Source organism: Agelaius tricolor, unplaced genomic scaffold, assembly GCF_023055355.1.
Source record: "Agelaius tricolor isolate 1412-34295 unplaced genomic scaffold, bAgeTri1.0.p SCAF_7, whole genome shotgun sequence".
Classification (NCBI taxonomy): Eukaryota; Metazoa; Chordata; class Aves; order Passeriformes; family Icteridae; genus Agelaius; species Agelaius tricolor.
The window spans coordinates 44523297-44546058 of record NW_027269267.1 but is presented as its reverse complement, the minus strand read 5'-3'; the positions used below and the strand labels follow the sequence as shown (position 1 = coordinate 44546058).

General features: G+C 40.4%; 1 protein-coding gene across 1 annotated transcript; it reads right to left on the bottom strand.

Annotated features, from left to right (window-relative positions):
• Positions 1–1501: 1501 nt before the first annotated feature.
• Positions 1502–21934, bottom strand: EDNRB (endothelin receptor type B). Its single transcript, XM_071431015.1, has 8 exons — positions 21669–21934; positions 20969–21460; positions 11662–11774; positions 11290–11494; positions 10859–11008; positions 9821–9954; positions 9167–9275; positions 1502–7627 (listed from the first exon to the last, which is right to left on the bottom strand). The coding sequence occupies exons 2-8, from the start codon at positions 21413–21415 to the stop codon at positions 7496–7498; spliced, it is 1290 nt and encodes a 429-aa protein (XP_071287116.1). The 5' UTR covers positions 21416–21460; positions 21669–21934; the 3' UTR covers positions 1502–7495.
• Positions 21935–22762: the final 828 nt, after the last annotated feature.

Sequence of the window (22762 nt, the reverse complement as noted above, 5' to 3'; positions counted from 1 at the left end):
CATCCTTAATGCCTTTTCAAATATTTGAGCACTATTTAAGGAATTCCAGATCATAATAAATCTCTCCACAACAAATCTCTCCATTTATTTATACAAATAAATGATACAAAAAGTTTTAAAAGCCTTTTAAGACATGTTTATAGAACTTAACAAAGTCAGTACAAAAAGGTGATTTAGATCCACTTAACCTTGAGTTGACATGTGCTTAAAGAACTTCTGAGATACTGATTTTACATTTAAATTTCACTTTTCATTCTGAAACACTCCCAAATACTCTACAAATTATCAACAAATTTGGGAGGCTTCTACTTTCTAGCATGGAAATGTGGTCACCACCAGCACACAACAGAGCAGATGTCTCCATGCAGAGTGTGAAACTGAGGAGTGGGGCAGGATGCTCTGCTAACCCAGGCTGCAATTGGCAGGAAGTGAGAGGAACAGAGGAAACAGACTGTAATTATTTAATTTGGAATTTGGCCAAGACACCATGACTGGCATTCCTGCTCTGTTGTAAGAGTGCCATGAAATGTCATTCTACTGCAGGTTTTGCAACTCATTGGGAAGCCTGGAGTAAGGATGGTCAAACCTTGAAGAGTTGGAAAATTTGGTTACTTCTGGCTGGAAGCTGTAAGCTCTTCAGTTCAGGCAAAAGCACAGTAGAAGTCTCAGCAAATCACACGTGCTATATATTTCTGGTATTTTTACCCCCAGCTATACCTTCTCTAGTTTTTTCAGCATCTTTTGTATTGTGATCTATGTAATTTATGTATATTTGTGTAGGTATTTACACACACACAGAAGTAAAAATGCATATATGCATGGATATGTTAATAGAGTAATTTAAAGGCATTTGACTTGCACATTACAATATCAATTTATTCTTTTTCAGTCAACTAAAAATCATTTGTTGAATTCTTGCATGAACTGAGTGCGCATGTAAACAAATATTAAATGGCCTCACCTATTGTAACATATTGTTTTTCTCTGAAGACATTTGTAAGTGATGTATTTCAACTTCAGTATGAACACTGTTATAAAGATCAAGTGCTTCCAAGATACTAAAATATGAGTTGAAAATATCAAGAAGCTTGCACTAGACTTTGTCTATTTGTTCTTTAACATGAAATTTGGGCAAGCAAACTTAACAAGAGAATTTTAGTAGTTAGTTTGACAGGAAGTGTCTTCATAACCTATGTGGAGGTACTCAATGCAGAGCATTAATGTCATGGGTCATTTCATAATCTGTTTCCATCTCCTATAAAAACATTAAGTGTGAATTTTTTGGAAAAGTGTATTTTCTGTTGTCATTTAATCACTAAAAAAGTTACAAAATTAGATATTATGAATTATTTAAATTATAAATTATTAAAAAGACAAAATTATAAAAATATTCCTAACCAATTCTCTCTTGAATTTATGAATACCCCTTAATAAATGTTTATACATATTTTCATTACATTTCATAGTTTAGCCATTCAGTGTAAGTAGTGCATGATTTGTCAACATTTCAAACTTTTATTAATATAAACTGATATCCACATCAGAAAACAATAAAAATATTTCCATCAGTGCTCAGCAATCTTTATTATTCATGCTAATGAACACAAAGTTTAAAAATGCAATAGACAAGTCCAGTGGTTAGGCAGACATTCATTGTTTTTATGGGTGACACACATAGCTTACATTACTCATATTATGGCATGAACAAATGTAAAATTGTCTCCAAACATATTAAAACTCCCTTAAAATTCAAAAATATGAGATTAAAGTGATAAAACACATTACAAATGGTGTCTTTCTAGTTTTTTAGACAGTGGGTCATATTTTGTTCAGGTTTTTTCAAAAATTCTTTATTTCATTGAAAATTTTTCAGATAAAAACTAATGAAAAGCATTCTGTATGCCGCACAATTTATACTACATAATATGAAATCTATTTTATTTGCATATGCACAGGTATAAATATATAAATACATATGTATTCTTATCTATGTAATCATATAAAATACACATCAAAAATGTATGTACCTGGTTATTGCATGTGTTGAGTATTTGACTGCAGCAGATATGAACCTTTTATGCTGTATCTATGCTAGTTCCTCAAGACCAGTGGGGCCAAATTTGTAGGATGTGCTACCTGCTGTATGTGCTTTCCAGGAAGAAGCTTCCTGCATCTTTGGTAAGATCCACTCTGGTGCTGTGAACACCTGTTAGCAATTATGATGCTTGGTACAGTTGAATTAAGAAAAAAATTTCCAATTTGCTTGAATTGCTTTGCAATTTCACTTGCAGCTCCAGCTAAAACCAATAAAATCCACCAGTTTTGGTTTTGTTAACTTGGCATGTTTCTCTGCTCCTGCAACAGTTGAACCCATTTATCTGGGGAAGATGTGAGCTTTCTGGGGATTTGTCATTATTCTTTTCCCTGATAGCTTCAAATGAGAGCCATTTTTTGACTCCCTTAGTTTCACATCAATCCGTTTCTTCGGGGCAATCTGGTGTATGAGTTACTCACACAAACTTAGGGAAATGAAGATCATGAAAAGGCAAAAGCACAACAAATGCTTGCCCTCATCCCACTCACCCAAGAGCAAAAATAGTATGAGCAACAGAGGACGTGATTTCTGAAGAAGGTCTGGTTACCCTAATTCCTCGTCAGTGTGTCCTTTCAGGTTTTACTGGGGTTTAGGATTTGACTCCCACTTTTTTCCAAAGCACTCCTCTAGGGTGCCTACATAAGATGCAAAGTTTTATAGCAACACTGAAGTTGAAGATATCTACTGATGGGTATCATATAGATATTGATGTGTCTGGCTACTTGCCACATTGTACTTTAAAATTCCTTCCAGATACTACCTCCCACAATCAGGACATCCTTGGATTGTCACAATGATTTCATGAAGATTTAGGATACTGATCACCAAGGTAAAACAGTAATTTCTGAAGGTTTTACTTTTCATTACAGTAGATTTTTCTTACTGATAGTAATAAAAGGGGGGTGTGTGTGTAGTGCCTTTTCACTGCCTGCACAGCTAAATGACAGCACATAGGAGGGCTGACAAGACCAAAGAGATGTCATGGTTTTATTTAATGACAGCACTTTTAAGTCCTTTTGTCTGCCTTGGTCTTCTGAAGTATTCAGCAACTTGGCTTAGAAACTTGAACCCAAGAGCACATCATGTACCTGGAGAACTCTGTTGTGTTCCTGAGCAGAGTACAAAAATGTGGTGGTCAGAGCAGCAGTGTAATAAAATGTGAATCACCCACACCAGAGTGACAAATCTGCCCAGCTCAAGAGCATTCAGAGTAAGGCAGTGTTTGAAGAATGTAAGATACCTGTACATGCACATTGATGGGAAAGTTCTAGCATGTTTAGAAAACTGACAACAAGCTGCAGTTATGGCCTACCTGTAGAAGGCTGTAGGATCTTAAAAAAATGTGCAAGAATTGCTTCCTCTTCCTCATAATGAGTGGTTGGTGAAGACCTTGGACTACAGCAAAAAGTAAAGGGCAAAGCAATGAAGAGGCCATGAGTAATACTAAGTAGAACATTTGCTTACAAGGGATCTCGTGTCCACACGAGACCCCTTGCTTCTGTTCCAGGCACAGGAAACTTGAAACTATATGCTAAAGGTCCTGGGACCATGAAAAAAGACAAATCTTCAGGGATGCAACAGGCCACCAAGTAAACAGAAGGAAAATTAACTATTTGCAACAAAATAGTAGTAGCATCAAATCAAACACATTTTGGACAGATACCACAAGCAAATAAAATTATGTATTTGACCCCTTACAGCATATTTAGTCTGATATAGCTTCCCACTTCAAGGAAGGTAAATTAAGATATACACAAAATTACACTGCCAGCATACAAAGGGATGATGGTTTTCATGTGGCATATTCCAGCATTGAGTGCATAAACTTCTAAATTAACGAATTAAAAGCTTCTTGCCTTTTATTTGTGTTGTCTCAAACACAAGAGAATTTGTGACTATATAAGGGTGTGTAGAGAACAGATTGCGACTGACATTCTGAGCAAAAACAAGCAGAGCAAAGATGGGCACGATTGTTCCAATAAACATCAGACAATTTTGCAACACATATGCAAGTCTGAACTCTCTCCAATTTTCAAACAGCTATATAAAACTATCCCAGCCAAAAGCTTTGATATTTAGATTAGGATTGCTTACTTCTTTTTACATCACTGTCACTATTTAACAATTAAATGGGACCCCCTAGGAGAAAAAAGGTCAGACGCCTTTTTGTAAAGAATCAAAATTACAAATATTTTATTGGTAATTTAGAATGTTTACACTGCTTGATCTACAGAAGTTGCTATTTTAAGTGGTCACAGAAAATGAAATATAGAATTATTTTACACAGCTATACAGAACAATTTTTAAAAATCATTTAAACATTATTTCAGTACATACAACATTCTCTTGCCAAGCCAGCTGTGTTTTGATTAAGAGCTGTTTGGGACACTGAAATGTCACCGCTCACAGCAGATGCTCCACAACCATCAACTTTTGCATTTGATTCTCTGAGGTGTAGTACCAGTGTTTCAGTTCAGTTTAGGCAGAATTCACAACAGCTGGGAATTAAATCTAACTGCTATCTGAAGGCCAAAACACAGAGTTATGATGTAGTTTCTTACAAGTTTTTTTTTTTTCTGCCTTGAGCCATTCTGTGTGAACTCTTCAGACCACTGGGACAGATGACTCTTACTCTGTGGCACTGCTCTGGGCAAGCACATCCAACTCCTGTGTCTCTGTGCAATTGTTCTGCTCCCTGTGACCCCATCTGAGGCTTAGAGCATTGGCCTGGATGTCTTACCCCACAAGTTGATTTCACCCTCTTTTTCTATGTTTTCTAATCAACTCCTTAAAAAAAAAAAAGTATTTAGCTTTTTCTCTTTTTTTGTTCAAAGTAGCAAGTTTCAGATAGGTTTTTCAAAGAGCTATGCTGGGCCCTAATTTTGCTCGAACTGAATGGAATGGTTAAATGTTTACTGACTTCAGTGAATGGAGGAACAAAACTGTACTGAGGATTTCAGAAAACACCTCTGTGGTATATTAAGAGATTTAATCTTAGAACTGTATAAGAACAGAAGTTTTGAAAATGTTCATTACAGGAAATAAAAGCTTCAATAAAAATACGGCTTTGAATAATACTGAAAAAATGACAAAGAGTGTACTAACATTTATTTATATATGAACCCAAAAAGGGGGCAGTATATATGGTCTTTATTTGCAAAACCTAAATATCTGACTTAGCAGGACTTAAAAAGAATTAGCCCAGGAAAAAAATGAAAAGTATGTTACAAGTTGCCAATACAACAGCTATATTTTAAATAAAAATAACAATAATATACATGTACAATATTGTAATGATATAACTTGATGAAAATAACACTGACCAGTATCAAATCTAAGATTTCACTTATTATCCATCCTTAACAGATGAAACGCATTTCACAGAAATAGATGCAGGTAGGGTGATGTGAAGTGATATCCATGGCTTACTGTGAGAAAGTTACCATGAAAATTAAGGTAAAAATGTAAAGAAGGAAACCTAAAATAGATTTATATATATAAAAGTTCAGCATTATAGCAGCTGAGTGGTTGTGCTGCAACAAGATGGAAACAGCAACCTTATGGTACACACCACACATGCTTGCACACACGCTCACACACAAACACACAGGTGCCCATGCCCAAATGCATGTGCAGGGGTCCTCCTCAGCTTGATTATACAAGCATTCACTTACCAGCTTTTGCTGGGTGCAACACCAGGAATGGGGCTCACCACCCCGTTTTTAGCTGTCTGCAAGGTAGCTGTAGCTACCTAAAGTCAGAAACCCATCTAAGGTAACACCAGCTGAACATTTCAATGGAAAATGTTTTCATCCTGAGCACCTTTAAGGCACTTTAGTACAAAATATGAAGTTAATCAAGACTGGAAAAAAATATAAAAATCCTTACATTTGAGATCTGGAAATTTAAAATAAAAAAATTCCTGAGTTTTGATAAATAATTTTATTATAATAAAATACCAAGCCTATTGAAAACATGTCTTTTATAAAAGCATGTTATATGACAATTCTTCTTGATAAACTCATGCCTTATTGCATGAAATATGTTAATAAGTCTTTGGGGACATCTGCAACAAATTAACAGGAAATGCAAAGTCAAAGAATGACCTGTCATGTACATCCAAAACATGCATTGCTCCTGGCAACACACATCATGTTTACTACAGGCATCTTTATCTTTTTCTGTTCTTGCAGGGTCCTGCCCACATCTTAATACTTTACAATTAATTACATTTCACTACTATTTACAGAAGCAGAAACTAATCACACATCTTCTTAGGCCCATAAATATGGAACTACAGAAGTAGAATATATTTTAAAACAGTATGAAGATAAGTATGCTACATAGTACTCTTCTCTAGAAGTACAGTTCATGAATTATTTTTTTTATGAAGATTTGAATCTAAATGGAGATAGAAGTTCAAATTCTCTCTTTTTACCTTGGTTATAATTTTTTTTTCACACACTATTTCTAAAATTATTTGCCCCAAGACAGTATTTGGATTGCAAAAACAGTTTTAAATTGTCACAAAAGTATCTCCAGTAAAGAACCATCAGGCTCTAGAATGCCCACTTTTTACACAGGATACCATCCATTTGTTTTCAACAAAAAATGAAACAACAGCTGAAATAATACCTGTTGTCTGTATGTTTCTACTAGTGTTAATTTTTTGCTTCTGGTGTGTTTTTCTCCTCTTTGCTATCAATAGACACAAATACTCATACCCAAAGTGCTGGCAAATGCACTAAGACAGTGGCTATAGAAAGGAATTTATAGAGCCCTTGGGAGGTTCCTTCTGACAATAATAGGTAAAAACAATCATCAAAGTAAAATGCACTTTTGGCTTTACTGCATCCTTTAATATTTTCAGTAGCTACCTCTATAATATACCTCATAAAAATTCTACTTTTTAACATTTAGACTTCTATCACAAAGTATTTAGTGTTTTATTTAAAAAAAAATCACAATAGTGATGGTGGTTAATTCACTTTATAAAAGATAATACATTGAGTTATATATAATAATGGCTTTGATCCAATTAACTTGATATTATGCTGCTTAATAATTACTGTGACTTCAGTTCCTACAAGTGTTACAGAGAATACAAACTTAATGTACAGGAAGTGGAGATCATTTGGAAGTGCTGATTCAGAAGTATTCAAGTGCTAACAATGACTTGTTCTTTCTATGCTTCTCTTCATGTTCCATAAATGATGATTTCATAAACGTCCATGATTTTCAATGTGACACAGTTTTAGGGCAATTTTTTTAATGTTCTTTTTTTTGTGCAAATTCAAAACTAGATTTTTCTGGATGTTGCCATCTTGTCAAAAGTAATTGCCACTTTTACTTAAAAAGGCACCAGCATTAATGTAAGGGAATATACCTTTTATGCTTGTTTTATGAAGAGCTGTACTTGTTACTGGAGCGGAAATTATCATATCCGTGATCATTAGCTTTGAACTTTAAACAGGACTGCCTTTCCTCCAGGGACAACAGATCTTTGGATTGGCACCAGCAACACAAGCATGACTGTTAAAATAAAAGAAATAAACGTTTTACATCACTCTGTTTTTGCACATGTAGCAAAATGCACTGAAAGGCTGCCCTTTCTCAGAGGTAGAGTAGGAAATGGCAAATGTGCAAGCTGCTGCTCTGGGATTAGAGCACAAAGCACAGAAATGGGGTTCAGCTCTGAGCTGCTCAAATGGCTTCATTAACAACCTTACTGCTGCTGGAGTACAGGAAGAGTTATACTGAGTAGTTATATACAGTAACAGACACACGCACACATACCCCTTCAAATCTGGTCTGCAATTCTAAATGCATCTGAAAATAAAATTATGACTGCTTGTTTTCCTTTCTCTGGTAATCTTTCTTGGGAAAAGAAAAGCATTCTTATCTATGCTTTCTAAGCAAGATGCTGCTATTTAGCTCATTGTTCTGAGATGGAAAAAAGAGAAGGCAGAAAGATGAAAACCTACATATAATTCATACATTTACTAGATGTACTGCAGCCCTTTTTCTCATGGTCATGTCTGGCCTTTGGGTGCTAGAAGTGCCTTCCTCACACCCACTTACTTCCATGCTCAGGATGCTGGAGATCTCTTATGTGCTTTCAGCTCCAGTGACTCTTTCAGGGAGCCAGCAGCATAGACAGGGAAGACAAGACCAACACTAAAACCTCTGCAACCTGTGCTGTCACAATTATGTGGGAAATACATTAACACTACTAGAAGTAGAGCTGACTGGCTACTGACTGAAAGATGTTTCCAACTTGCTAGTAAGGAATTTAAACAGCCAGGCAATAACCCTAGCTGTGACCAGTGGTTAAATGCTTGGCAAGAAAAGAAAAATCTAAAAATTTGCCATAGGCAATGTAAGGACTTCAATATAGTGTGTAAAGACAGTAAGGGTTCACAAAAAAAGCCCAACTCTTCATATTTTCCAAGCAGACACAAAGGCTGAAAGACTGATGGGCTGCCAGCCACATGCAATCCAGAGCCTGAAATCCTGTGTGGAGAATTTAATGTCCAGCTCTATTCTCTCAGACCAAGCTAGGACTTTGTTGTCCTAGCTTGGTCTGAGACAGGTTTGTCTCATAAAATGTTGGCGCTGGAAAGGGACAAGGACAGATTTGCACCCTGTGCCTCACATGACTGATTGAGGTGCTCAGTCAGGATGAGGGAGCCCAGGGTCAGCACCCTCCCTGGCAGGATGCAGAGGATATGGCTACGTGAATCTCTGCAGCACAGACTGAGTCTGCTTTGTCAGTGCTCTGGAAGTACTGGGTGCCAGCTTCAGTCAGGAAGTGATGTAGCACTGATTAGCATGGTCCCCAGAGGGTTCATTGTAACACTCTGCTCTTTTGCTTTCTCTTTTTGTTACCTTCAAACCTCAGTTCCTTCCTACAGAGCTTCAGCAGGAGAGGGAGAGAACATTTACCATAACCCAATTAAAATTTAAAGTAAAATTTAATGACTATTTGAAACACTTTCTGCATGTTAAGGAATGAATTCTACTACTGACATCATCTTTAAGCCAGAGGAGCAACTCCCAGCAGCCACTTACCTTAAAGCAGTTTTGGAATCTTTTGCTCACCAAATACAGAGCTATTGGATTGATGCAGGAGTTCAGTGAAGCCATGTTAATACCGATATAGTCCATCACAAGAAAAAAGCTGTGTGGAAATTAAAGTGAGACACTTCTCATTTGCTTTGAAAAGGCTTAGTAGAGGTTTACAACTATGGAAATTGGACTCCATTTCACTAATCAAGACTAGCTATTAAATGTAATAGTAATGGAGCTTATATCAACAGGATTAACTCAAGCAGGTAACATTTATACTCAACAATAAAGTCTGAATGGTCTGAATGTTTTAGGAAATCCAACCATCTTAACTTTTGGAAGATGTTCACTGGGTGTTTTTGCACAAATTGAATCCTAGCTGCTCTGTTGAAAGGGAAAACAGGGACAGAAATCCCCTTTCTATTCTCATAGCACCACATGACAGAAGAATAGTCCCAAAAAGGGTCAAGAGGAAGATGGGGAAAAGCAAAGGAATTCCTCACAATTTTCTTTCTCTGCTACTGGAGTGAAAGCAGAGGGTCCTGGATGAAGAAGCAGGGACAACTGACAAGCAGAGTAAGCTAGTTCAGTTGGAAATCCAAACATGCTTATGGAGAATGCCCACAATATACAGACATTTTATTTTTGCATTCTCACCTTAGAAGTTCACATCTGTTGGGGTCCTTCTGATCATAAATAGTGAGTTTCAAGATTCTGCTTAAGTGAAGTGGGAGCCAACACAAGGCAAAAACAAGTACCAGACAGAACACAGTTTTGGCCACCTCACGTCTCTGAGAAAGAAAATTGGACAAAACAGTGTTACAGTTCCTCTCTCTCCCTCTGGATTGTTGTTGTCTTCTAATATCCAAAAGTTTAACAAACAAGATAAAAAAGCCTATCACAATAGGAGTTAGGAAAACATCAAATAGCTTATTTTCTTGGAATATGTGCTTTATCTTTTCTTTTGTTCTAGATGTCTCGCACTGATTTGATATATCTCTTATTTCAAGAAGTATGAGTAATAATATGAAAAATAGAGGTCATGAAAACACTAGTTTAAACAATAATTTAAATTAAAATTAAGAACATATTTGTCTCCCAGATCACTTTCAGAAACCAGCTTGTTTTCTATTGCATTTCCTTATGCTTTGATCTTACATCTTATTTTAAATGCCCCAAGAGATTCCAATTACAGCTCTAACCAGGTAAGAGGAAAGGAGCAAAAATACACATTATAGAACAATCATAGCTTAATTCTAGTGATGTCTGATGTTTGGGGCACTAGTACCTCAGAATGTCTGCTGGAATATGTTCTGCTAATATATACTGCTAACTTCACCAGGGTTCAGCAAGAACTTTCTTCAAAATAATTAACAGTTTCATAGCACTAGAGCAAGACTTCAGTTTGCATCACAAAATAGCCAACTCTCATTATAGCAAAGAAGAAATAAAACCTAAAAAAAGTGAAACATTAGAATCAAACAAGAATGAAACAATTTTTTGTTTTTCAGTTAAAATCTTAGGTTCCTGAGGGCTCTGATATATACATATGTATATGAGTTCAGCAGCACCACTGCTAGGAAAGTTCATTTTGCTTCTAATCCTGAAGTCATATAAGAACAGAATGATGTGGCAGGAAAATCAATAAAGTTATTAGTTAGCCCAGTTACAGAGTGGCCAGAGATAAATTTTTACCTGTTTTAAGTGGTCATTTAAAGCAATTTGCATCCCACTTTTCTTTCGTAACATCTCACAAGTCATGAGGGTATAGAAAAATGCTGTGATAGCCAGTGGCAAACAGAAGTAAAAGCTGAACAGCCACCAGTCTTTAGCTTGCTTGTAAAACTGTAAAGAAAAAAGCAAAGCAAAAACATGGTTAGGAATTAAATGCTGAGCATTTTGCTAAGTGGGCTGTAACTAATTGGTCAGCCTGTCCTGAAAAGTATTTCTGTAAGGTGTACATTACAGGTGAGAAAACAGGACAAGACAGCAATATGTTCAATGCCCACAAAAAAAATCAAGTATTTCTGAATGCTCTTCTTTGAACCAGTATGCTTCAGAAATGTCAGTATTTCATCAAGATCCAAGGAACTCCCCCAGAGATTTTATCAATGTTCGTGACTTACCATCATAAAGGATGTTTTCTGTGTGGGGTGAAGCAAGCAGATTCTAAGATACCTTCCTCTGTACTCCATTGTTATCATGTCAAATGCAATAGCTTCTGGAACAGCCAGGATCACTGATATGACCCAGATGAGGACAATCTCCACAGCAGTCCATTTTGGCACTCCAATTCCTTTAATGCGACTCCAAGAAGCGACTGCTCGGTACCTGAAGCGACAGCACGCATTTACAAATCCAAAATATGAGAAAACTCACCCAGTTTAACAGGCTTAAATTAATTTTATTTGCATTGTATCAGCTGAGTGGAAAGGTGAATTTGAGCCAATGCTTGTATAGGAAACAAATTAGAGACTTCAATGCCAAATGGGTCTCACCTGTCTATACTGAGGGCACACAAACTCAGCACTGTGATGCCCACTGATGCCTTTTGAATGAAGGGCACTAATTTGCACATTTCGACACCAAAGGGCCAGTCCTCTGCAAGTAGCTGTGAAAAGAAAACAACAATTATTTTTTTAAAAAGGTCATTACCAATGATGAAACATGGAGTTCTATCTTGACTGTTTTCCTTTTCCACCAGGTCTTGTCCTATGAAGACAGGCGGAATGGGGTTTGTTCAGACTGGAGAAGAGAAGGTAATGGGGACACCTCTTCAGTACCCAAAGGGGGCCTGAAAGAAGGCTGGAGTGGGACTTTTTACAAGGGTATTTAGTCATAGAACAAAGGGGGACTGGCTTTAAACTGAGATATTGTGAATGCCCGACTTCTGGAAGTGTTCCAGGCCAGGTTGGACAGAGCATTGAGCAACCTGGTCCACTGAAAGGTCTCCCTGCCCATGCCACGCCGTGGAGGTTGGAACTAGACAACCTTTAACGTTCAAGTTAAACCATTTTAGGATTCTATGCAAAACTTAGTCAAGAAGAACCTTTTCACGAGGGAGCCCCTGAGGGGTGTGTCCTAAAAACTAGACAGTAGCAGTCCCACACCCTGGTGGGACAAGGGTATCACTTAAGTCTTAGTCCTGCCTCTTTAAGCCCTGCAAACTCTACTCCTTTTGCTTCTAACTTCATCACCCCAGTGTTTATGGGAAGAAATTATAGAGCAGGTAAGGATCTTCCTCATCTTTGAATTGTCTTTATCTGCCTTGAGCATTCACTGCTTTTTTTACACGTTCCAAATAACACATTTCTTGATCAGAAAAATACAGAAAATTACTTGAGGCTGATCAGAACAGGGACAAAGCCATAGGTGCATATCTGGGGTGGGGTTTTATTGAAGCTTAGTGTCTAGGCTCCATCAGCTGAAAAGTCAGGCAACACTGGAGAGAAATGTACCCCCCCCCAGTTTTTAGCTGACCATCTGATGACAAATGAAAGGACCCACTGTATACTTAAGGAGCACAGGTAGATATGTTTGATCTAAATATTTTGCAGCAGGTAAAAACATCAGATGAATCCCTTACTAATGGTTTTTATTGACCAGTTCACCAACATTCTGTATAATAATACCAAAAGGACTACCTGCACATTCAGCATACCTCTAAGCACTAAGAAATAGAGAAAACAGCACTTTAGGATTGTTCACTTACGCTTTGAATCGTTGACTTAAATGGAAATCTTGTCACATACGCAGCTGCACATTTTATCTGATTTAGGGGAAAAGATTTACTGGACACAGAAAGCACCTTACTCACAGCTGATTCTATGAACAGACAAACATCTGTAGCCTCACTTTAGCAACATTTAGCCTTTGAACTCTGCTGTGAGCTTCTTTGATGGTCAAATACACCAGAGCAGCAGCCAAATCTTCCAGTTTTCATTAAAACAACATTCTCCACAACAAGGGTTGTGCCAAGAAATAGACGCAATTGTTATATAGAAGAGTAAACTTTTGGAGTTTCTGTAATTAGTTAGATTATCTAAGCCCATCTCTGTTTTTTATAACTTTCTTCAAATGAGGTCTTTGGAATCTGTTGCAGATACAGGGCTACAAAATGGAAAAGGAGAAGGAAGAATGAGGACTTCCCAAAAGAGGCTGGAAAATCTTTCCCTTGGCTTCAAACAAGGATCTCTTCAAACAACTCATTTAAGAGGGTTGTAAGAATGGAAGAATAGCTCATCATACTGCATGGATGTTTCTGGGAACCACAAAGGCTATAAAGTCTCTAAGGAGGGTTCTGGACAGGCTGGATTGATGGGCCAAGGCCAAGTGTATGAAGTTCAACAAGACGGGTCACAACAGCACCATGCAGTGCTACAGGCTGGAAGAGTGGTGAGGAAGTGGCTGGAAAGATCTGTCAGAAAAGAACCTGGGAGAGCTAGTAACACCTGGCTGAACATAAGCCATCAGTGTGCTCAGGTGGCCAAGAAGGCATCCTGGCCTGTATCAGAAGGACCAGGAGAGTGGTTATCCTGGTATTTGGCACTAGTGAGGCCACACCTCAAGTGCTATGTCCAGTTTTGGGCCCCTCACTAGAAGAAAGACATTGAGGTTGAGGAGCTGAAGTCTGTTCAGAGAAGGGCAACAAAGCTGGTGAAGGGTCTGGAGAATAAGTTTCATGAAGAGCAGCTGAAGAAGCTGAGATTTAGTCTGGAGAAGGGACCTTGTTGGTGTCTACCACTGCCTGAGACTGTAATAAAGTGGGGGTTGGCTTCTTCTCCAAGTAAGAAACCACAGGACAAGAGGAAATGGCCTCAAGTTGCACCACGGAAGGTTCAGATTGCGTATTAGGAAAAATTTCATTGAAAGTGCTGTCAGGCATTGGAACAGGCTGCTCAGGGAAGAGTTCAAAAAAAGATGTACGTGTGGCTCTTGGGGACATGACCAATGGTTTAGGGATGAACACCGTGGTGGCAAGGCTGATGGTTAGACTTGATGATCTCAAGAAAGTTTTGCCAACATTAACCATTCCATGATTCTATAATTGAAGGTAGCCAGAGAGTTGCCTGCTCACCTTGGTTTGGTTCAGCAAAGTCCTTATGCAAACAGACATGTCCATCTAAGGGTAAACACTTGCAAGGTCCATGAGAGTTTTTTGAAGAGTCCTGATGTAATTTAAATATAATTTTATTTGAACACAAAGGAAATTAAGAATACTTTATGGCTGTGGGCTTTTGGGAACGTCTATGAAGTGCCAACCAGTATTTTCACATACCAGAATACCTCCAAATACCTGCTTAACTTAGTGCTGTAATGAAATCTTTTAAAGAACAGCAGTAGACAAAATGCAACATAGCCCAGCTTTCTATTTCTTCAATGATCTACTTAAGTAAGACAATAAATACAACAATGCCTCAATGCAGAAATGAAGCAGAGAAATAAATTCTAAGGAATAATGTTTCTCCAGCCTTTCACATCTATTTGCCACAGAAATCAAGGACTGGGTAGCAAGTACATTGTATACTTATTTATGGCACCTACTGTACATTGTACATGAGTGTATACTAGACTAGAGAGAACTCATCTAAAAAGCACCTTGAAGTAAAATATTCTTTTCTTTGTTACTGAAATGCAGAAATTTGGTGAAATCTCTATTGGCAGGACCTGTTAAAAACTTTTATTTACATCTAGCTTGTGTGTAGACACTCCCTGTCTCTCTTCCCTAAAATCACAGCAGTTCAGCCACATGTTGTAGATTTTGCTGAACTAATACTTATCACTCAGGTGCAGACAGTCACACCTGGGCTCCAAACTGACTGGATTTGAGCCAGCTCCAGTTTGGGATTATGGAGGCGTGGCACACGACTGAATGCAGACTACTGAGAGAAAGGGTGCATTAGCTTCGGTTTATCATAATATAAAAACATTACTTTCATTCAGCCAGCTTATATCAGGGCAGAATGGACATGCAGCTGTCTGCACTGGATTGCAAAAACATGTGCTTTATGTCTTGCAGCTGATGTATTGTGAAATTCGAGCATTTTAATGCATGAGTCACAAGTTTACCATAGTATTGCAAGTGGTTAATGACACAAGCTTTACATCAAAAGCTTGAAAACATTAAGAAAGTAACAGAAAAAAAAAGTTTTGATTGCTGAAGTATGTTTCCTTGATGCTTCTGTTTGTTCTCTGTATTGCTATGGCCCCTTCAAATATGGCCTCAAAGTACAGTGAAGATCCAATGTAAAGTATTTGGGAACATCACCTTTATGGACAATGATAACTCTTAGTAAATACAGATGTAGCCTATTGCAATTTTGTACGAGTAAAATTATTCTTTTATGCCTCACAATAGGGTAGCTGTAAAAAGATTGTCATTTTACAAATGACAAATGACTTGGAGCCATGAGAGCCACTGCCAAGTGGCAGCAAAGAGAAAAATAATGTTGTGCTTTCAGAAGTAAGATGCCAAGAGTACTCTACTGCTGGCTGTATTCCGAGTGACCTTTCCAATGTTTTACAGTCACTTATTTTACACAGGCAAAGTTTTAATGGCTGAGCAGCAGAGATGTGTTTAAGATGATATAGATCAAAAGGAAGGGGAAAACATGGCAATGAATGAAGTGAAATAATACTTAAAAGAACCAATACATCTGATGCATGCCTAGCCAACACTTTCTCATACCAGACAGATCTGAGCCTAAACTGATGTGCAAGCTGCAGAACTATTAAGAAGCCCCAAGAGATGCTGTGACTCACAGACACACCTGCAAATCACAATTCCCACTCTGCTTTCTCTTAGTTGAGCAAGAGCTGAGAGATGTTCTCAATCTGCTGCTGGAACGAGCCAGGCTGAGAGCACGATGTGCTGCTCTGGGGCTCAGCTGCTGTGGTCCCCAGCCAGGAGGCTGATACCTGGCTCCAACCCACTGCTGCTGCTCACGGGCTGCAGTGGGGCAGGAAGAAACAGCAAAGCGTGCGAATATTCCCGCCAGTGTCCCAGTCCTGAGCAGTGAATGCCCACGGGAAACGCAGAGCCGGAATTCGCGCTTCCGCCAAGCCGTGCGTTCACAGCAAACCTCCTTTGCAGGACCCTGGACTTGATTTTCATCATTATAAACAGCAGGCACAAGAGAAACCAGACATGCAGCTCTACATCTAATTCACACACAACAGTTTTTCAATGTATCTCTGAAATGACTGGTAGATTTTCACCTGATTTTTTTTTTTTTTTTTGACACGGGGAGGTCATACAGATATTTTACAGGAACAAGCATTTTTCAAAACAGAAAATTTGTCCAGGAAATTAAGGTTATGGTCAGGGATAAGTCAGACAACACTACAAACTTATTACTATTTAGTGATAATTATGTCAGGGTGAGGATCTTCCCTACAGACAAGAAAATATATTTCCTGCTTTCAAGCATAGCTTGGAATGCTTTACTGATCTATCCAATAAACTGTTTAAAATCTTAATATGAGCCATGCAATAATTTTATTTTCTTGTATCTTTATTATAACTCCTCCTAGAAACTTAATTAAAAAACCACTTAAGATAAAACAATTTTATAGAGTCATCTTGAAAATGACAGAAACCTCGTAATGTGCTGTTGAAGTAAAAAAATTCTGCAATTTCACAACTCCAGTGGAAAGACTGTATCAAAAGTAATCACTCAGAAAGCCATGCTGCTGACAGATTGGGATGCATAATACAGGATAGAAGAAGAAGATAAAACAGGTCAAACCTTGCTTTGAAATTTGTCATGTGCATCTTTTATACAAGTGAATGTATACACAACAAATGTATACATAATGAAAAAAAACTACTTTCAATTTACAAATCTATACTAGCATCATCTAACTTCAGTTTGGAGATCCACCATGAAAACTATGTATGTGTACTTTTAACAGCATTCAGACGTTTCCACTACTCCATACACTTGACTTCAGAATGGACTGCTCCCATCTAAATCCAGAGCAAAGTTACCCCTCCCTGCCACTGTCTGCAGAGTCCAGACAGGTTCCTCCACTGGACAATTCATATCTTTCTCAAGTGCCTATAACCTGCACTCGTACACCATAAAGGGTTCTTAAGCAAAACAGACTTTTAGCTTAATACTGTTAGAAATCAATAAGCTTTGTGTAAGAAATTCTGAGATGAGCTTTGCAAGACCTCAAGTAAGTGCTTCAGACCTTGAAAGAAAGGAAAAAATGCATTTCTTCCAATAAAATGGCCACTATCTTTGACATCAGAAGAACCAGAAACCAAGAGTTCTAATATGGAAGAGTGACAATCCTTTCTAAGGAGAAGCACCTTGATTAGAAAGTCAGAAAAAAGGTTGGCTTTGTCATAACGCATGGCCTATAGGTACTTGCATTACAAGAGTTAGTAAATTCATCACAAATAAATTTCCACGGAAATCTTCTTCAGAGCCTTTTTCAGAGAATAGCTGGATTAAAAAAGGAGCCAATTTGTGTCTGCATGGTATATAGAGTCCCTAATCTGGTCTTTCTTGTATTTCCAGTGCTTGATAACGCTGTATTATGTTAACAATAATTTTTATGTAATCCCTAAATAAAGTTAATGAAAATAAATCAGTGCCTGCAAAGCTGACTCAGGCCCTTGATTAGTGGCTTGGATGAAGACTAGATTTTTTTCCTTCCCTTAAAATTTTTTTCTCCACTTTTCCATTGAGCTCTGAGAAAAAGGAACCTATGACAGTATTGCCAGGTAGGCATTCTTCCTCAGACATTTGTTGGTAGTCAAGAGTTCAGAACACCCCACAATAATGTGCAGAGCCTAAACTGCTCCCCTTGTTAAAACTCTGCTGGGATATAACAATAAATTTGACTTAATATACAGGAGTAAATATTACAAAATAAGAGAGAGAGATGTTGTTTGTGCATCACAAGAGAAAGCATGTTAGTATGTGATTTTAAGCCTATGAGAGACAAAGCTAGTGAAAGTTTGGAATTTCCAGTCCTGATGTTTTGGTGTCTTAGACATGGGACTTAACAACTTTATCTACTTGGGAAAGTCAGCATAAACTGTCCAGAACTGTAGACCTGTATTGTTAGGTGCACAAGCTGCCACTGTCTTGTCTTCCAAAGTTCAAGTGCAGAGAAGAACATAAAAATCTCACTGACCACCTAGTCTATCCCTCTGCTCCTTAATTGCTGTTTGTGGCCTCAAATTAACAAAGATTTACTCTGTTTAGTGGAGCTGCATAGAATCACCTGCACATCCAATCAGTAGCAGTTTTGCAAAGTTTCTACACTGCCAAAACATTACATACTGCAGAATTACTGTCTCAGACTTCACTTCCCATTCTGCAGCTCAAGATCCAGGCAAAGCCCGACCATTTACCAGGACCCAGAATACCAAAAAGATCTGCCAGGTTCTACATGCTGGAACTGAACTCCCTTCAAGCCCTCATTTCATAGCCAGTTTCCTGACTGTGTGACAGATTCTGATATTTTCCATTTTCCACTGAACATATTGCATTATATTCAAATTAAGGAATGCAACTAATTAGCATCCTATGTGTTGGAGTGCATTTGCCTCCCTATCCAGGTAACACCTGTTTTTCTTTAGATACCCTCAGTTTAGGAGATGTCAATTTTCATTTGTGCACTTTTTCAGCTATTTATGTGTTCACTTAAGTAGTCACAGGGGACATCTTTTGCAGCTATCCCTTTTAATACCTAATAAAAACTTCTTCTAGTGCAGCTTTTGAATTGTCTCCTATGGGTCTGTCTGGAGAGCATTCACAGACACTTTCACACTTTCTAGGGCAAGTGTAGAGGAAAGATCTGCTCCATTTTATTAACATGAGAAATTCTCTCACACTGTTTCATGCAGCTGCCTTACTGACAATGTGGCAGCAAATTCTGAATCTGGATCTGTTTCATGCAGTCTTAAATTGTTTCAAACTGCAAGCTACAATTGCTAAGTATATTTGATTTACTGAGGGAGCCTTTGCTTTATTGCATTACTGTATGTATTCTCCCTGTTGCTCTGGAATGAAATGGGACGTAGAGTTGATAAAAAGTTATCAACTCTAACTGCCCTCAAAAGTTTGATTAAATAAACATAGTATCTAAGAGGTATTTTTTCCTTGTTTTTTTAAACTTGGATTTATTCAAAAATTCTGTTTTAAAATAGCAAATATCTCACTCATTATTATAAGGGATAATATAAAGAGATTATGGGCTCTTCAGTAAGATGAGTAGTAGTGAGGGAGATTTAGCACCTGAGAGCTATTGCACAGCTCCTAGCATTATCAATAGTACAATAAAGATCCCAGATTGCAGCTAGTGCAATATTTATTGGTTAGCAGTCTGATCCTTTACTCCTCCTAATCCAACCTACTCATGATGATACACTTGGTGACATTCAATCAAGATAAGAACTGAGGTATATTACTGCATATTAACATTAATTTTGAATGGATCACTGACATTGCAAAGTCTCACACTGAACAGCTGTTATTGATTTAATCTTTTTGATTTTTCTGAGATGAAAAGAATCTTTTTGTTCAGCATATTTTTTTGCAAAAACACATTTTTAAAGCAGTTATTTTGTTTTCTAAATTCCACCTTCATTCAAAAGAGCACACTCTTCTCACAAGAATTGAGAGTGTATAGTATAAAAACTACTGAAACTTCAAATCTGAGAACTAACATGTAATCCAAATTAACTGGATCATGAATTTAACACAATGATTACATTCCCTACTTTGTAATACTTAAATACTTTAAAATGATAAAGAGAGGAGATTCTCTCCTCTCAGCAGCTTCTGGGATAACTATAAGGATTCAAAATCTGTCCCTTCAATGTGGCTTTCTGAAAGTACAAGTAAGAACCCCTAGTGTACAATCATGCATACAAAGTGAAGAGAAGGTGATAGATGAAGGCTCTTCTGTTCACTTTATGAAGCCACTGATGGGTGCACAGGGATCCAGACTGCAAACTTTAAGAGCAGAAGGAGCTCTATTATTTCCAGTATACCTTCAAAGAGTGCTAGATTACAACTAGAGGCTGGATTCGACTGCCCAACTAATTCCTTAGGACAAATTGCACAAGCTGGGTAGAGAAGACGGGGCTTGTCTCCCCTCCATGGCAAGTCTTATCAAGTCAAAGTACAGACGACTGAAGGTACAAGAGGAGCAGGTGCGGCTCATTCCCTCCCGGCTGCCCATGCTGCAACACTGGCAAGGAGTGAAAGCGTTCACAGCTCAGGAAAGCATCCTGCCTCCCAACCAAGAGATGTATAAAACCGCTTAGCTGAAAGATCTTGGTTCCTCCTAGAAAAGCCCCGGCACCAAAAGGGACTATACAGACCCATGTAAAGTATCATGACCAAGGCTTGCAACATCTGAGGACAAGGGACCAAGTGGTACCCACAGGAGAGGGTCTTCTGTGCTTCCCCTCCATTCCTCGACCAGCCCATTGAACATCTATCTATTGCATTTACTTCCTTTATCCCTACAGCACCTGTTTCCAGGTGATTTTCAGAGCTTCGTCACCTCCATTCTGCCCCATTCCCAGCCTAGACGATGAGAGAGATGGGACTGAGGCACAGAGAGGGTGCCATCTGCGACCACATCTGACCGGAATACCACCCTCCGGCAGGGTTTTGTCGTGAGGTGAAGTCCACGGGTGTGGACTTCAGTCCCAGCCAGGAGGGGACGCGTCTCCCCGCGGCGGGGACGGGCACCTGCGGGGGCCGGCAAGGAGCACCGAGCGGTGACCGCCGCACCCCGCGCCCGCTCCCGAATCCATCCCCGGCCCCTCCTCACCTTGTAGACATTGATGGGGATGTCGATGATGATGTGGAGCAGGTCGCCCAAGGCCAAGCTGGCAATGAGAATGTTGGGGCCGTTCCTCATGCACTTGTTCTTGTAGATGATCCGCAGCAGCGTGGAGTTGCCGATGATGCCCAGGACGAAGACCAGGCAGGACACGACCGTGTTGATGTACTTGAAAGTCTCCTTGATCTCCGTCTGCCCCGTGCACATGGGGGGCGAGGCGGAGCGCGGCCGCCCCGCAGCCGCCCCCGGGCCCTTGGGGAGCGCGGCCGGGCGGGACGCGTTGTGCTCGGCGCCGCGCAGCGCGGGGGTCGCGCCCGTCGGGGGCGCGGCGGCGGCGCTCTGCCTGCCCGGGCCGGGCCGGAGCAGGGAGCCGTCCTCCTCGGCGGCGGCGGCGCGGCAGCTGAGGAGCAGCAGGAGCAGGAGGAGGGCGGGCATGGCTGCGCGGCACGGCAGATTGCCCCCGCCGCCGTCAGCGCCGACCTGCGCGGAGAGAGGGGACAGGGCGTCAGCTGCGGGGACACCGCGCCCGCCGCTCGCTGCCCCGGGGCCGGGGCGCTGCCTGTCCCGGGGCGGTGCTGGCGGCTCCGCCGGCAGAGCAGCGCCGGGGCGAAAAGCTGCGCGGCGGCGGCCGCGGCCAGCAGCCCCTCCGGCCGGACCTGCTCGGCGTGTCGTGTCGTGTCCCCCTCACCTCGGCGAGCGGAGCCGAGCCGATCCTCCCCGCCCGCCGGCCAGGCAAGGCAGGCGCGCTCCGCTGGCTGTGGCTGTCGCCGCGCTCCGCGCCCCGGCTGCGCGTCCCCGCCCGGGCCCGGCTGCCGCCGCTCGCCGGCGATGGGCGCTCCGCTCAGGAAGGCGGCAGGGACGGGCGCTGGCGGCAGAGCCCGGTGTCCGTCAGCCGCGCACCAGAAGCCGTGGCCAAAGTCGCGCCGGCGGTGCAGGGCCCCCCCTTTTCTAAAAGATTCAACCGCATCTGGCCCATCAGTCACAGCCAGACCCCACCCGCGTCCTCCGCCCCCAGCGCAGCCCGGCCCAGCCCCCCCGCCTGCCGGCCCCGCGGAGCCTCCCATCCCCGCTGTCCGGAGTGTCCCCCGGCCCAAGGGCTCCCAGCCTCGGCACCGACCAGGCAAAATGCCCTGCGACCTCCCCTTGTCTTGTACCAGGCTGACTTGGAGGGCTTTGAAACAATTTTTCAGGAGAGTTGTTACAAGAGGTATGGGAATTGCGGGAGGACAATTGGGAAGAAGAGGGCACTTCCCCGCTGTCCTGTCCGAGGCTCACTCCCAGTAGCTGGGTATGAGATTCTCCCTGCTGCAGAAACCCCCTTGCACAGCCCGAGGGGCGCACATGCTGAAGAAACTTGCCTGTACAACATCTACGAGTTTAGTGCCACGTCTTAAAGCGCTTCACAAAACCTTTCTTACATCAGAATTAGTATTTTGGCTGCCCTGAAGTTGCAGTTCGGTTATCTGGTTGGTTGCCGCTTTGGGCAGCCTTAGCAAGGCGTCTGATCTCAGCGAACTCGTTCCAGTCGTTGCACCCTTCAGTGAAGCGTAAGGAAAGGACGAAAGAGATTTGTACCGGATTTTGTGAAGACTAAGAACAGCCTCTGCAGGCTGGAGACAATTGCATGTCTAACTAAAGAGAGCTGAATTTAAAGCTGTTTGTCAGCATCTCTGTGTACATCTCCCTGATGATCTTTTTTCCTAAATCACTCTCAATGCTAAATCTTGAATATGTACATGCTTTGTTACAGAAGCAACCTGCTCACCTACATTATTGACAAAA